General features: G+C 42.8%; 1 protein-coding gene across 1 annotated transcript in view; it reads left to right on the forward strand.

Annotated features, from left to right (window-relative positions):
- Positions 1-3,513: 3,513 nt before the first annotated feature.
- Positions 3,514-16,595, forward strand: part of HHIP (hedgehog interacting protein) — a 75,322-nt gene continuing 62,240 nt past the window's right edge. Inside the window, exons 1-2 of the mRNA XM_069855304.1 lie at positions 3,514-3,862; positions 10,478-10,673. Of these exons, the coding sequence (XP_069711405.1) occupies positions 3,611-3,862; positions 10,478-10,673 (448 nt within the window). The 5' untranslated portion in view covers positions 3,514-3,610. The remainder of the gene's footprint in view (positions 3,863-10,477; positions 10,674-16,595) is intronic.

A 16,595-nucleotide genomic window follows, 5' to 3' on the forward strand; every position in this document is an offset into this window, starting at 1 on the left:
ATGAGTGGCTGTACCTGCAGCCACACTACAACCACCTTTGATGACTCCCACTCCTTCCTCTCCCCATCCCAAGAAGAAATTAACACCTCCTCACCATGCAGTGGCTCCCTCTTCCCATCTGCAGGGCTTTGTTTCACCTTCTTCCCAAGAATCTCAGCCTCTACCCTGAGCTGCCCACCTGTTCTCCAGGCTCATATCCTTCTCCTTCCCAAATTCAGTTCACCTGGAGCTGGGTTGTCCTTTCCCCTTCTACCCAGATCCCACTCCCCTGGGTGCTTTCTTGCTGCCAAGTGCCAGATAACTTGGTTCATCCCACTCTTCCCACATACAAGTCTCCCATTCTTGGCACACCAGGTGGACGCTCACCCATCTGCACCACTAGCAACAGCCACCACGTCACTTGCTGCAGTCACCAATGGGTTGTACTTCGAACCCAGTTAGCACGGTCAGAACCAAGGCGCAAGTGTCATTCCACTGACGGGACACCAAGGAGTCAGCCTGCCAGTGGATGCTACGATGCTGGCACTCCAATAAAAACCCACAGCTCCCACCACTCTTCTCCGTGGCTGTTGATGCCTGCTCTGCACATGGCCCCATGTGCCTGGAACCTTCCCTGGCACTCAGGGGTGAGTTGGGGGCAACAAGTGGAGGTAGAACAGCCCTTCTCTGTGGCTGTTGATGCCTGCTCTGCACATGTCCCCAGGTGCCTGGAACCTTCCCTGGTACTCAGGGATGAGTTGTGGGGCAACAGGCAGAGCAGCCCCTCAGCTGGGCTGGCCCCACCACAGCTGCTCCACGCCGAGGGGGCTCCTCCTCAGCTCTCAGGGCAGCAGCACCCACCTACAGCACTCGGGCACCAACACTGCTCCAAGGGTTGTGGCTGAGATCCTTCCTCTGGGAATTGTGGCTCCCGTTTCACTGGAAAGGGGATGGAGAGATGGAGGGTTGGGAGAACACACAGAGACACAGTCACAGGCACACAGAGACATCGAGACACAGACACTCACAGACAGACACAGTCACAGAGGCACACACAGACACAGACAGACACCCACAGAGACACAGACACAGACACAGACGCGGGCACACACAGACAGACAGACACGCTCACAGAAGCACACACAGAGACACTGACATGACAGACAGAGGCATAGACACACAGACAGACACAGAGACTGACAGACACACTCACAGAATCACAGAATCACTAGGTTGGAAAAGACCTCTTGGATCATTGAGTCCAACCATCCCTATCTGCTACTAAACCATGTACTTGAGTACCTTGTCTATCCATCTTTTAAACACCTCTAGGGATGGTGACACAACCACCTCCCTGGGCAGCCTGTTCTAGTGCCCAATGACCCTTTCTGTCAATTTTTTTTTCCTGATGTCCAGCCTGAATCTGCCCTGGCGGAGCTTGAGGCCATTCCCTCTTGTCCTGTCCCCTGTCACTTGGGAGAAGAGGCCAGCACCCTCCTCTCCACAACCTCCTTTCAGGTAGCTGTAGCCAGCAATAAGGTCTCCCCTCTGCCTCCTCTTCTCCAGGCTAAACAACCCCAGCTCTCTCAGCCCCTCCTCATAAGGCCTGTTCTCCAGCCCCCTCACCAGCTTTGTTGCTCTTCTCTGGACTCGCTCCAGAGCCTCAACATCCTTCTTGTGGTGAGGGGCCCAGAACTGAACACAGGATTCGAGGAGCGGTCTCACCAGTGCCGAGTACAGAGGGAGAATAACCTCCCTGGACCTGCTGGTCACGCCGTATCTGATCCAAGCCAAGATGCCATTGGCCTTCTTGGCCACCTGGGCCACTGCTGGCTCATGTTCAGTCGCTGTCAACCAACACCCCCAGGTCCCTCTCCTCCAGGCAGCTTTCCAGACAGACTTCTCCTAGTCTGTAGCTGCACAGGGTTGTTGTGCCCCAAGTGCAGGACCCGGCATTTGGCCTTGTTAAACCTCATGCCATTGGACTCTGCCCAGCGGTCCAGCCTGTTCCGATCCCTTTGGAGCCTCCCGACCCTCCAGCAGATCGACACTTCCACCCAGCTTAGTGTCATCCGCAAACTCGCTAAGGGTGCGCTCAATGCCTTCATCCAGGTCATTGATAAAGACAGACAGACACGCAGAGACAGACAGACGGACACCCTCTCACTCACACGCTCGCACAGCGCTTCGTCCCCTCCAGACTGAGAGACAGCGCAGGGCGGGGCGGGGGGAGGACGACGACGCCTCTCGCGCGCGGTCCCCGCGCGGCGGCTCGCGCCGGTGGCGGGAACGGGGGCGCCTATCGAGGGCGGGGGGGGTGCCCCGCGCGCCGCGGTCGGGGCGAGGCGGGGTTTGGGGGGGGGGGGGGGGGGCGCTGCCTGCAGCGCGCGCGCGGGGCCGGTGCGGGCGGGTGACGTGCAGGGCGCGCGGTGGCAGCACCTCCCCGCGCGCGGCTTAAAAAGAAGAAGAAAAGAGGGAGCGAAACATGAGAGCCCTGGTGAGCAGCAGCCGCCGCCGGCTGCAACAGCAACAGCAGCGGCAGCAGCGACAGCGCAGGGGGCATCGCCCGGCCCCACCGCCACCGCCACCGCCGCTGCCGTCCCAGCGCCGGGACCCCCTGCCTATGGGACGACAAGTGAAGGGCGGCCGCCCGCCGCTGCCCCGGAGCGGCAGCCGCTGAACCTGAGCCGCCCGCACGGCCCCGAGCATCCTCCAGCCGGGGCTCGGGGGGATTCTGCTTCTACTAGTACTGTTGCTTCTGCATCTCCATCTCCTTCTTCTAATTCTTCTTCTTCTTCTACTACTACTACTACAACTACTTCTTTCTACTACTGCTACTTTTTCTAATCCTTCTCCTTCTTCTCCTTTTTCTTCTTCTCCTTCTTCCTCTTCTTCTCCTTCTCCTTCTTCCCTTTCCTCTTCTTCTCCTTCTTCCATTTCCCCTTCTTCTTCTTCCCCTTTTCTTCTCCTTCCCCTTCTTCTTCTCCTTCTCCTCCTCCTTTTTCCTTCTCCTTCCCCTTCTTCTCCTTTTCTTCTCCTTCTCCTTCCCCTTCTTCTTCTCCTTCTCCTCCTTTTTTTCTTCTCCTTCTCCTTCTCCTTCTCCTTCTCCTTCTCCTTCTCCTTCTCCTTCTCCTTCTCCTTCTCCTTCTCCTTCTCCTTCTCCTTCTCCTTCTCCTTCTCCTTCTCCTTCTCCTTCTCCTTCTCCTCCTCCTCCTCCTCCTTCTCCTTCTCCTCCTCCTTCTCCCTCTCCTTCTCCTCTTTCTTCTTCCTTCTCCTTCTCCTTCATCTCCATCTCCACCTTCATCTCCATCTCCACTTTCATCTCCATCTCTATCTTCATCTTCATCTCCATCTCTATCTTCATCTTCTCCTTGCCCCACCATCCCCGCTCCGCTCCTGCCTTTTTGGGAAGCACCGAAGCGCTTCCCCTCCGTAGCCTTTTTTTTTTTTTTTTTTTTTTAATCTCTGCTGCTGTTATTATTCTCCTCCAGGCTTGCCCCTTTCTGGGGGAGGGAGGTGGTTTCCTGCTCTGAAGTGCAAAGGAAAGTCAGTGGGATTCCCCTCCTTCTTCCCCCCCCCCGCTTTTTTTTTTTTTTTTTTTTCGGGTGCACATTCACACGCTCCCTCAGGCATGATGCTGAAGATGCTGCCGTTCAAGCTGCTGCTGGTGGCCGTGGTCCTGTGCTTCTTCGAGGGGGACGCCAAGTTCGGGGAGAGCGGCTCCCGGCGGAGAAGGTGCCTGAACGGGACCCCCCCGCGGCGGCTCAAGAAGCGGGAGCGGCGGCTGCTGCCCCCGGAGGCGCCGGGCGGGGAGCCCATGTGCCGGGGGCTCTACCCGCGCCTCTCCTGCTGCTCCCGGGGGATGCTGCACGCCGACGCCAAGGTAGGTTGGTTTTTTCTCTCCGAGGTTGTGGCCCCGATACCGAAAATACACTTTTTTTTTTTTTTAATCAGCCCGCAGGTACCGCTGCCGCGGGGAAAGGTGGAGGAGCCGCAGGGGCTTCGGCTGCAGCCCGGGCGCACTCACTTGGTGCTGGTCGCCGGTTTATTTTTCTAGGGTGATAGATTTTGTCCCGTTCGCTCAGGGTTTAGGTTTTGGGATAGCAGACGGTGCCGGTGCACCTAAACTTTATGACCTTCAGGCTCCTCGGGGCCCGCGTTCCGTCTGTCTCCGCTGCCCCAGAGCCCCGAAGTTCCCAGGTTAAGGACCCTGGTCGTAAGAGTTCTCCCTCTCGCCCCGTTTCCCACACAAGGTGCGGTGAGACATCCCCTGGCAGCCTCCCTGCCCCGTTTCAACCTGCGGTCATGTGAAGGGAAGCGCCTCCTCTGCCCACCGATCTCTTCAAATTGTCGCTTGCCTGCATCCCTTCCCGAGTTCAATCGCGTTTATCATCCTGCTGCTGAGGTTTTCCAGCGCCTTGGTACCTAACCCTGCATCCCCGTGCTGGATAAGCTCTGCTGGGATGAGCAGGGATGCATCCAGGGGGACGCACGGTTGCTGAATAATGTCATTAAGAATCATTAGGAATCACTGCACGTGAAATAAACAATCAGGTGTCTTTTTTATTTTTCTTCACACTCCCCCCCCCTCTTTTTTTCTCTTTATCCTGGTTTAGGTTTAATTAAGAATTCCTCAGTTACAACTCTGTAGTTGTCAAGGTCTGAGAGACTCTTGGAAAACTTGTGTTTCAGTCTTGCTGGCCCAAGCATAATAAAAAAAAAATACCCAGGCTGAATCGAATTTTTATGCTCAGTTCACGGTAGATTTCACTCCATTCTCATGTAAACAGCTTCTACGAATCAACATATGTGTCTGGGTGGTATCTCTCACTTTGTTTTGTAACAAAAAGCCATATTGCATCATTTAATTTGCTCAAGTCATGCAAATAGGAAAAAATCAATAGGACAAAAAGGGGTCGACTTATCCTCCTCCCCACTAAACTGCTGCCCACACACAGAGTCCTGTTGCTTATGGCAAAAGAATAACAACAACACCATTGTGTTTGTTAGTTGGTTCACTAATGGGTGAAACTGGAGAACATCATTCTCCTTCAGTCCCCAGCTCTGTCCAAATGTTCATGCCTTTTGAGGGAGCATTTGTCCTACCCCCTCTATTCCCAGATGAGTGAGAACTGTCTTACTGCAGGTTTTCAGCTGCAGATCTCTCTTTATTCATACCATATGCAGCAGCAGTTTGAGATTCAAGGCAGATATATTTCTTCATGTTGTCTAGAGACAGTGTCATTAAGCTCCTGCGTGATAATTGAATTAAACTACAAACTAACCACACACATTTAACCTGAAAGCTCTAGCTGTGAAAAAGAAAAAACTAATTTTTTTTTCTATAGAAAAAGAATAAGGACTGGAAAATATGTCCTTAATTCACCCTCTTTGCAATGTCTCAGTGGCATATATGCTGCTGAGATCATTGAGTGCTTGGGAGACCCTTGTAGTAATTGGCTGAATGCAGTAAATTGGAAGTTGAAATTTGGTGAGTTTTTAATCTCCAGGCAATTGAAGGGTTTATTCTCTTTTTACTATTCCTTGAAAACACCTTTGAGATCCCTTCTTTATTTTTTCTTTTTTTTTAGTTTGTTTAGGTTTTTTTTATACTAATGGTACTAAAAACTTGATATATATGTGAGGAATTGGCCATATATACCACAGCAGTTATTTCTCAGCTGTCGAACCTGTTTTTTAAGTTTAAGTTACACTTTTTAAGGAATATTATTTTACAGGGCTTTAAAACGAGACTGTTTTTTCACCAAAGGTTAATGTTTATAAAACTCGCAAATCTGCTTTAGCATATCAATATGTGTTTAGAAAAAAATGTCAAAATATATGTCATTTATACTTGAGAGAATGAGGTGGCCATTCCATAAAAGACAAGTCAAACTATTATGGAATACATTTGAATGAAACTTTTCTAAAAGCACTTCTTGTAAACTGTGTTCTACTACAGTTCCAAACCCAGCTTTTTTAGACTCCATCATATATCTACACGATGGAGTGGCAGTGATATTAGCAGAAAACAGGAGACTGGCTTTTTTAATCTTTTTTTAAAAAGAAGATGTGAGCATGCTCAGTAGACACTTTCATAAGCACTTCTTGGTTAAGATGCTGGGTCTTTGATAATTTTTGACCAAATTATTGACCTGTGTTTATGATGAAAACACTACCATTGCCTGCAGTTCCAGGAAAAAAATGGAGTTACCATAATGAGCAGATACAACATCGCACTGAGTCAAGTAAGATTTTGGCCTCCTGTTGTTGACATTTAACTCTGTCTTCTATTTCTCTGCAATATGCCCTTGTTTATGTAGGGCCACTACATCCCAGTCAAACTTTGCAATATCAGTTTTTCTAAAAGTTTGCTTACAGCCCCACAGGCAAAGAAGTCCTCTCTACCTTGGATGGTTTCACAGCCAAGGCTGTCAAGGAATGGGTGAAAAGTAATTGTTTTCAAGTGTGCCCTTTTACAATCATTTGTTTGCTCTGGCTCTTTCACGAACAAAGGCTATTGTTGAACACATCCAACTAAACAAATAACTCATCTTGGGGTCCCTTTAACAGCTGCCCTAGTACAATGATCTATTTACATATTACCCTAAAATTGAAACTGAACTCTTTAATGACATAATCCAGGACTATAATACAGAAGAAGCATATGTTCAGCCCAACAGCTGAACAATCTCGTGAGCATATGATTTTTAGACATAAACGCTTGTGTATCAAATACGGCTTAATGCAATGACTTATTTCACTACTTCTTTTTTCTGTTATCATCAAAATTATACTGCCTTTCTCAAACTAGATCTGACAGAGTACACAGAACAGATGACAATATTTAGCGTAAAGAATATCTGTCTATTGCGTCATCTTATGTTTCGTCTTCTTTTTTTGCACTATTCTTTTTGTTGATAAACCAATTTAGTATGCTATGCTTTCCTGCGCATTCCAGGATTTATCTTACCTTTAGTCTACCCATTTTCCTTTCATGTGGCTAGAGATTAAAGGATGATCTTACAGACGTTGTAAATTAGTCAGCAGCAGGCATAATCATTATTGGGCATGTTGCAATAAATGTTTGGAAGTTTTACATATTTTCCAGAGCACAGTTAGTTTAAACCACTGCAGTTTGATGGTTTAACATACGACTTTAAAAAATTGAAGCAGGAAATTAGTTTACATTTCTTCAAAAGACCAAAGCCATTGTCAACGTCAGGGTCATTTTCAAAGCAGCGATCCAACAGAAAAAGCTTCATTCAAATAGGTATTTCAGCTTTCACTTGAAACTGGTTTAATATACTCCAGGATAAATACATTATTGATTTACTGAAATTCAGAATAGAGTGGTTGTCCTATCTCCCAGCCAGGACAGAGTTATACATCAGACCTCACACAGAGCAAATGTTACCACCCTATTTTGCTTGAGCATTATGAAAGTTAAATAACATTGTACTTGATTTTCAGATAATTGATTGACTCTCATTCCTTAATCTTCCGATTAGCTATTATATGACCAAGATTCATTCCAGAAATGACATGAGGGGGTGAATTCCTGTGGTTAATTCCTGGATAGCAGCTGCTCAGGGGGATTAGGATCCTTTTGTCTTAACTTTGAGGACTGAAATGTTGGCAAGCATTACTTCTCCTGTACCACCAGGCAACATCAATTACGTTTTCCACAAGAAACAGTAAATTAGCTTTGCTATCCTGTAGCTTATTTCCCCCTGCCCCGGTCACAATGCATTCTGGAGTGTTCCAGTAGAAATACACTTTTCTGTCTGCATCACTGTTAATTCAATAAACATACTGAATATTTGCCTAGTAATACCTTATGTTTACTTGTACTTCTAAACATACCATCATACTGCCACCACAAGAAAGCCTGCTGCTTGAGATCAACTCCCTGATGAAAACATCTGGGGCTTTTGCAAAGCAGGTGATACTGCTGAATGCAGGCAGATACTTGAAAGGTCTGTAGTCATGGTGCACTTTCCTTTGGTCGAAACACCAAAACAGGTCGCTCCACCTGTACTTTAGGAGAACTCCTAGCTCCATGGTGACATAATGTTCTTAACAGCAGCATTTATGGATAGTGCTTTCGGCCATCCCCTAGTGGCTTTAGACTTTGTTCTATTTGGCAGACAATGACTTGACTGAATATAGAGGCCACTTACAATTAGAACCATGGCAGCACGAGGTACGAGGATCAGGATGCCTTCATCTCTTAAGAAAGTCCAGCTAATGCAGAAGATTGCCTCAACAGTGTGGATTACTGCAAGCATATTAAGCCTGTTCTCTATGACCCAGATTGCAGTCCTAGTCAGTATTAAGTCATACTCAACATCTTAGTTATTATGTATTTTGGTTATAGCTTATTTTAGTTATCATTATGTTTTTAGTTACTGCCTTCAACGTATTTTCCCCCAAATCTACCATATCTAGAACAACGCCTGAAACTCGAGAAAGAAGACAAAGGTTAACAGTTCTGCTGCTATGGCCAAATGAGCAATCTAGCAAAGAAAATCTAAACTTTTCCAGGAGAAAAGGGGCTGGGGCTGTGGAAAGAGCTGCCCAAAGAATTCAGGGCAAATGCAAACCTTTTGCTGCACATTGAACATGCAATTAATTGATTGCGGTCTTTGAGGTTTTATTTAAAAAAAAAAAAGACAGACCCTTTCCAAAAGATGTGAGACAATTATATTCCCAAGAAGGGCTAGAAGAGAGATAATAAAGCATACGTGACAGATGATAGTCACATTACTTAATTGCAGGTGGTATGAAGCTGAGGATAGTCTGAGAACAGATAGTCTAAAGAACAGAACATTTAATGCATTTAACGATCCTGGCAAACACAGAGGAATTCTTTTTGAAGCCAATGGCAGCTCTTCCACAATAAGGGTAGAAGCCAAATGCTGTTCTTCTAATCAGTAGTCTAACTTACGCTACTAAAATGTAATACATGTTTCAGATGGCCTTTTGACAGCATGTGCATGGTAAGACTAAATTTTCCCAGTAAGAGTTTGCCTTCTAAATTAAGGTTCCTTAAAATAGGATTTTTGGGTAACTGTACAGGCTATTTATTGTGTAGTATTTTGAATACATATCTGCTTAAAACAATGGAGACTGCATTTTCTCAAGTATTTGAGGATTATGTAATTATGATCCGTAAATAAAATGCTGAGTTCAAAACAGTGTTATCATCCTATAAGAGAGCTCACTTACGAGACAGTGTACCCAAATATATTGACTCTTCATGCACTGAATAACTTATTTCACCTAAAGTAATTTAGATAATTCCCTTCAACGTTATATTACAAGGGAATGACATGGGATGTCCTACTTCAAATCAACCCAGAGATATGAACTATAGCAAAACTGCATCAATATTTTCAAATGAGCTACTTACAAATATTTACAGAATACAAATATTTATTGCATTAATATTTCTTAATATAAGTGTCTTGCAGTCTTTGTTTACAGCTGAACTAAACAAATAGCAGAAAGAACCTGAGCTTTGTTTTTGCATTGGACCAGATTCAGTCCCTCTCAACTGAGAACACATTTCCCATTACCCACCATTGGGATGAATGATCAAAAAACAATCCATGTGGTTTACAATAGATTAACGAAGTGCAGTGCATTCAAAGACTAATAAAGACAGCTATGCTGTTCTCTATTATTTTTCATGATTTGATGACATTGCGCTCCTTAGGCTCCTGTGTTTACTTAAACGCATCATCAATCGTGGTTTCATGCTTCCTCAAGTACTATGCATAATCTGTGCTCTTTTTTCAGGACAAAGTTACAGTTTCAATATTGAGACAAACAAGATGTTACAAACAAATTCTACTTTTTCACTTATAAAAAGAAATCTCTGAAAATATACAGCTTGTCCCACCTCCAAGTAGTTTACACTAGGAAGAGTAAAAAACAGAGCAGCATTTAAAGCATGAACAATTTAAGGCACCTGCTGAACTCCACAGCAGTCACGTCAGTTGCTGGACTGTGGTATTTAACAAACACCTGGATGTGATTTTCCTGATATGTTTCGATGGTAGAATTTTAATTTTTAGTCTCTAAATACTTGACTAGGTCACCTCACAAATTAGTTTTTTAACTATTTCTTGTAAGAGAGGCGGGTAGAAGGCCTGCTGCTGTAGCTCCTCTTCACATAAATGAACCCTCTAGTTCAGAGATTGCCTATGTGATTAAGAGATTGAGGCATGAGTCCATAAAATAATATGAGTACTGTTATTCTTATATGAGAAAGAGAAGCACGTGATTAAAACCTCACTGTACTAATGACATATTGCACATTTCTTAGTAATAATTTTCGCTCTTCCAAAGTGGTGACACGACACATGATGCATTTATACTAACTATATTGGTTCTGCTAGCATTATTTATTACATTAGATCATGCAAACTTTTTTTGTCTAAGATGGGGAAACAGGTTATATGTTTATTTGTCTCTGGTTTGTGGCTTGCAGATACTTTCTGTCACCAACAACACAGCATGTGCGAAGCTACTGGAGGAAATCAAATGTGCACACTGCTCACCTCATGCTCAGAATCTATTCCACTCACCTGAGAAAGGGGAAACATCTGAAAGAGAACTAACTCTTCCCTACCTGTGCAAAGACTATTGTAAAGAATTCTATTATACTTGCAGAGGTCACATACCAGGTAAACCTATAACAAAATATGGGGCTAAAGGACGTCTGTTTTGAAATGTTGATATTGCTTGAGCAGTCATAGATCTAGCTCTTCACTAGGTAAAATCCCCACTGATAATCCCGGGGATTTTGCCCAAGCAAAGACAGAATATCTTAGGGTCTTCACTGTAGATCTCATGTAGTGGGGTAAATATTTTGAGTGCTTTCTTGCCAGTCTCCTATTAAACTCTCCGTGAACCATAGGACTGTTTCCTGTCAAAGCATCTGATGCTGTTACCTTTGCTGATATACCAGCACGTTCATTCAAGTCATGTAAAGAAGTAGCTAGTCATCCAAAAGGCTGTTCTAAAGGATAGATGGCTTTAAAATGCAAGTAATGAAGGATGCTGACTCTTTGCTGTAGACTCTAAAAGCTGACAAGTAAAGTATTTTTTTTAGTTTTGTTGCCCTAGAAACTGATGTTATTTCTACAGGGTTTAAAGCCTATTGAAATCAAAGGGAGCTATTTGATAGACTTCTATGATCTCTGAATCACTTCCAACGTGCTGTTAACAACCAAATCCTTAACTAACCTAAACCTTCCTCAATGCAGTCAGTAGAGTTAGCTGGACATAACCACAACCAGAACTTGACCTGTGTTGTCTAAAGCAATCAACAAATGTGTGCTATCACTTGTAACTATATCAACAAAATGACCACAGAAGATGATTCTTTTAGAAATACTGTCTTAATACACTATTGTATTAAATAATGTCTTTGGTATTCGCAATAGTAAATTATTTATATGTTTAAGACTGTCATTTTTAAACTATGCTTTTTTCCCTGTTCAAACACTCCTTATAATTAATGCCACACAGGAGAAAATAATTAAACTGGTTAAGATTTTTTTTTTTAATAGCAACACAGACTGGAAAGAAATTAATAACAATATGAAAAATGAATTTGTGAATAATCATTTCTGATAAATGAACACAGCTTTGTAATATAATATAAACATATTTGAATAAAGGGGATAGTTTAAGTGGATGAGATTTGGAGGAGGGTTTTTTGATTGTGTGTGTACAGTGTGTGCTTGTTTTCTCTGAAGTCCCAAGAGCACAGGGACTTTTTGCAGCGTTCTTTTATTGACTTGAGAAAACATTTTGAATCTGCTTACTTTTTGCCCTTGCTGTGGCTTAACATGTATCTCAACCCATTCAAATATGAAAATATTATTATTGTCTTTATAAACTAAGAGATGTTTCTAAGGCTTTCTTAAACCAGCTGTTTCTTGCTCTTTATCACATTCCCCAAAGCAAAGCAGAACAGGTCACAGTTGCCAAGACTGCCTGCTGAACAGCGATAGCAGATTAGATATTCTAAATGTTTGGCCCATATAAGAAGTCAGCACAAAGACTTTTTTTGACATGAGTTTGTACCTAGTGCAAATTATTAGTATATACTCCAGAGCAAGTTGTTTTGTGAAATTCTGTGTTTCTGAGGAAACAATTTGTGTAACTGAAGAAAGTAAAAGAGGGAAAAGGGAGAAATAAGGAGATGGCTGAGGGAGGAAAACAGAATGAGAGAGGGCTGAGCAGCACAGGAGCTATAGCCACAGGAACCTCACTCCTCAGATCAACATATGTGGTGACGAATGACAAATTTATTTTTCTACGAAGTTTGTGTATATGTAAAACTGCTGAAGTGCATCAAGATGTCAAGTGCTTTTTGTGACCACCCAGGTTGCCTTGAAAGATAACCAGATGAAAGCATAACTTTAGCACTGGACAGAGCACTGTGCTTTGCAGGGAAAGAGCTTACATACTTGAGCGTCAGTTAAAATAAGATTTTTCCTACATCAATCATATGCTAATAATCATTCTAAATACTTGTTCTGAAAGTGAGTTGTACTAACAAAAAGTAGTTGCATACTTACATCCACCAATGGGTGAATTTGGTGATGTGACTCATATATATGGTTGTTGTAACCTATACTACTATTTCCTGAGGGTATTATTTAAGTAAGATTCAGGTCCCTCTTTTTGAGAAGATGGCTTATAGGGTTTTAATATAGTTTAATCCTCTAATGCATTCTAAAATAAAAATACTAAAAATAACTTATTTGGGTTTTCTATTTCACTTGTGAGACCCTCTGTATCTCACTTGTGAGATATATTATTATATCCATAATAATATTTATTGCAAAAGAAAGTAGGAAGTGTGGAAGTTATGTCTTCGATTTAGCCTGAAAGATTAAACAAAGAGTTGGAAATTAACAGACCCCCAACCCTAAGGTCTGTGGCAATGACTCAGTGCACATTTGTTAAAAAGTCAAATAATTACTGTTCCTCCATTAAGGAGTGCTAATTGTTTCTAAACACCAATACAAAGCCGTTTAAGGAAACTGCTGACTACAAAAATAATTTTATCCCTTAAGTCCTGTACAAATGAGAACTATTATTAGCGATGTCAAACAGCAAGCATCTTTTCTGGAATTGAAACTTGAGCAGTACACATTAACCAAGAAGACTCAGAAATTATACATCAGGTTTTTTTTGATGAGTTACCTCCAGAAATTCATTTATTGTTCTGTCACTTTTTCAAAGATCCTTGGTTAACTCTTTTGAAGACAGAAGTTTACCCACCAGTTATGACTGTATCAGAACTTAACCACTGACTTCTTTAGGAATATCCAAAGAAAAAGTGGACCCAATTCTTTATTCAAATAGAACGATAACAATAGCTGTTAGGATTGTGTGGATATGCCATCACAGGACAGTGTAATGTTTCACAAAGTCTGAGAGATCAGAACTTCCCTGGAGGTATTTAGAAGATGGGTAGATGAGGTGCCGAGGGGCATGATTTAGTGGTTGATAGGAATGGTTGGACTCGATGATCCGGTGGGTCTTTTCCAACCTAGTGATTCTGTGATATCAGGTTATTCAAGCAGGACCAGACTTTCTTAAATCCATGCTGACTGGGCCTGATCACCTGGTTATCCTGTAAGTGCCATGTGATAGCTCTTAGGATGATCTGTTCTATAACCTTCTCTGGCACGGAGGTCAGGCTGACAGGCCTGTAGTTTGTAGCTTGGCACAGGCATGAACCTATTGCCATTCCCCTCTACTCTTTAAGTCACCGTGGAGTCACCGTCTTTAAGTCAGCCAAGTGGAGAGAGGATAGGGAATCCCGTGTATCATGCATCCTGTCTGTCTGCTGGGCCTATCCCAGGGATGGTAGAGAAGACCAATATTTAGCTTGCAAAGAAAGGCATGGCTGATTGTCCCTTTAGGCATGAGGAGAAACTTGATCCATGCCAGCTGAAGTGGCAAGAAACAAACCTGTACCACAGACATGGAACATTCTGCCATCCAAGGACATCAGACAAATTTTGAACTATGTGCTCTCCATTTTTTTTTTTTTTTGAAGAAATTGGTTCCAGATGTTTGTGGGTGAATTCGGATCTAGGCCCAAATCTGAATCCAGGCACTACCCAAAGCGGGGCATGATATAAGTTTTTTAACTCCAAATGGGCACTGTAGCCCAGAATGCTGGAAACTTTCTAAGAAATTCTGCAATACATAACACAAAACACTTCCAGAAGTTCTAAAAATGTCAACTAATAGTTACAGTAAACATAGTCGACCTCCAGAAAAATAGTAGTGGCTTATAATGTTGCTCCTGCAAACAAAAATATCAGAGGGATTAACCTTGGCACTGCCCGTGTGCAGGTACATGCAATGTGCAAGTATGAGCATGGGGTCACTTGAAAACCAGTAGAAAGTCATGTGAGCTACCACTGAACTTCCTACATTTTGAAAGAGTCAGTCTGGAATCACCTCCGTTATTTAGTTTTCACTGAGAGTTGAGAAGAGAGAGGAGAATGTGAGCTTTGTGAACAAATTCGCATCCAGCTGTCGAAAGTGCAAATCAGAAAAAAACCAACCCACCAGGAAAGTGCTTCTTTTACACAATACTGAACTGTACGTTCGAAGTCAGTAACAGCGGGAATAAAGCAGATAAGCCTGATCTCTGATGCTCCAGACCGTTGTAGGTCTACTCAGATGAGTGGATGATATTCAGCCCCACGTGCAGCGTGATCAAGGAAGGGAGTTTATAGGAACTTGGCTGGCTGTAAAGGCTGTGACAAATGCTACCACAACATGAGTTGCATATCAAAGTTGTGTATCAGGGGTATGGGTGGAATTTGGTGAAGGTAGGATAGGAAGGAAGAAACAGGGTGAGGAATAACTGACCTCAGATATGAGTGGAGAGAGATATGTGAGGATGAGCTAAGAGCAGAAGTTTTCATTTTAAAAGGCTTGAAGGCAACTTAGTCCCACAGGTTTTTACAAAGGCGAACACAGAAAGCCTTCGCTGTAGCTGCCTTACCTGAAAAGTCTGTAGTTTGATTCTTGTTTGCAAGACAGAAAGTTTTAAAAGCACAGAAATGCAACCTTGCAAGCCTGTGCAAAATCTGACATGTACAACACTTAAATGTTACATTTAAACTTCGTGATTTCAGTTTTCTTTGTTAACAGGGGCACTGCTCTGTCAACACATACACAACTGGCAGGAAATTTGTAATGATATGTATGAGTCTTAAAATAAAGTGATAAGTGTACAAATTCACACAGGACCAAATGTTGCAGTCCTTGTTAGGCACAGCTCTCAAAGAATGCAGTGAAAGAGCTGTATTTGAATAAACTCAGAATGAGGAAAATGATCTTTTTCTCAAAACAATTCTAGTGCTCAGGGGCACTTGTCAGGGACTTATTCTTCTGGACGCTGTACAAACACAGAACAAAATGGCAAACTTTGCACTATAGACCTTACAATCTAAGCATGATAAAGAAAACATTAAGTGGCTACAAGCAGACAGGAGAGAAGAAGCAAATGGTTTTCCAACTGTCTTTGGTGAAGCTATCAGTATGTTGAATCTAGCACATAACACAAGCAGATTTTTTTTTGTAAATTACTGTGGTTTTTATAGAATGAAATTCCACCCCCAAGACACAGGTGAAATTGTATTTACAGAGGTTACATTCCTGCCATTAATGCAGCATTTTAGCAGCTTACTGACTGATTTTCAGAGTTTAATTCAAATGGAAAATTCTATAAATTCTTAGAAATTGCACACCCCTAGTTCATTATTGGCTTCTCTTAAATGACCCACCATGCCTAGAGAAATAAATTATTAAAGACAAAACTGTGTATTCTTATGTCAAATAATTCAACAACAAGACTTTAGATTACCCTTGATTTTTGCATTATAGCTACCGGCCTTGGAGTAGTGCTCCATGATTATATCAGAGTTCCTCTTCAGTTGTTCCACTTGAAATGATATCTCCCATTTTCTCCAAATAGCTATTATAAATTAAAACCAGCTCCTCAGAGATGATATTTACTGAAGCCCCAAATCATGGTAATTAAGCTTCTACACCACAACACACTACCATGTGTTTCCTGATATTATTTTATAGAAACCAAAGGCGGGCTTTGTCATGTTATTTTTCCAATATTTTTAAAGGAAGATGCATATGAAAAGAAGCATAGTTGGGTGGGAAAGGCTTTCCACTCCACAAAAATTCTGGGATCTAAAAAATTTTCCCATTCCACATAAGGAAGAAATAGAACTGTTTCGAAATTTTCCATGAAGCAAGCCACAGAGAGACCACCCCAGGATAGCTAATAAAGTCGTTGTTAGGACATTTACTTGGGAAATGGGAGACTTAGGGTCAAACTCTAGCCTGACAGATGAGGGGCATTGACCTGAATATTCCTCTTCCTAATGAAAGACCCTAATTATGAGACATTGGAGTACAGTGATATGAGGTTTGCTGTCTGCTTCTCTCTTTTTCATTTAGACCAGAAATTAGGGTTTGGACCAGAAACATCATGTTCACTGAAATTTGGTCAAAGCTGATAATGTTTCCGAAAAAAGCTTTGCTTT

This window comes from Phaenicophaeus curvirostris, chromosome 4, assembly GCF_032191515.1.
Source record: "Phaenicophaeus curvirostris isolate KB17595 chromosome 4, BPBGC_Pcur_1.0, whole genome shotgun sequence".
NCBI classification, from domain to species: domain Eukaryota; kingdom Metazoa; phylum Chordata; class Aves; order Cuculiformes; family Cuculidae; genus Phaenicophaeus; species Phaenicophaeus curvirostris.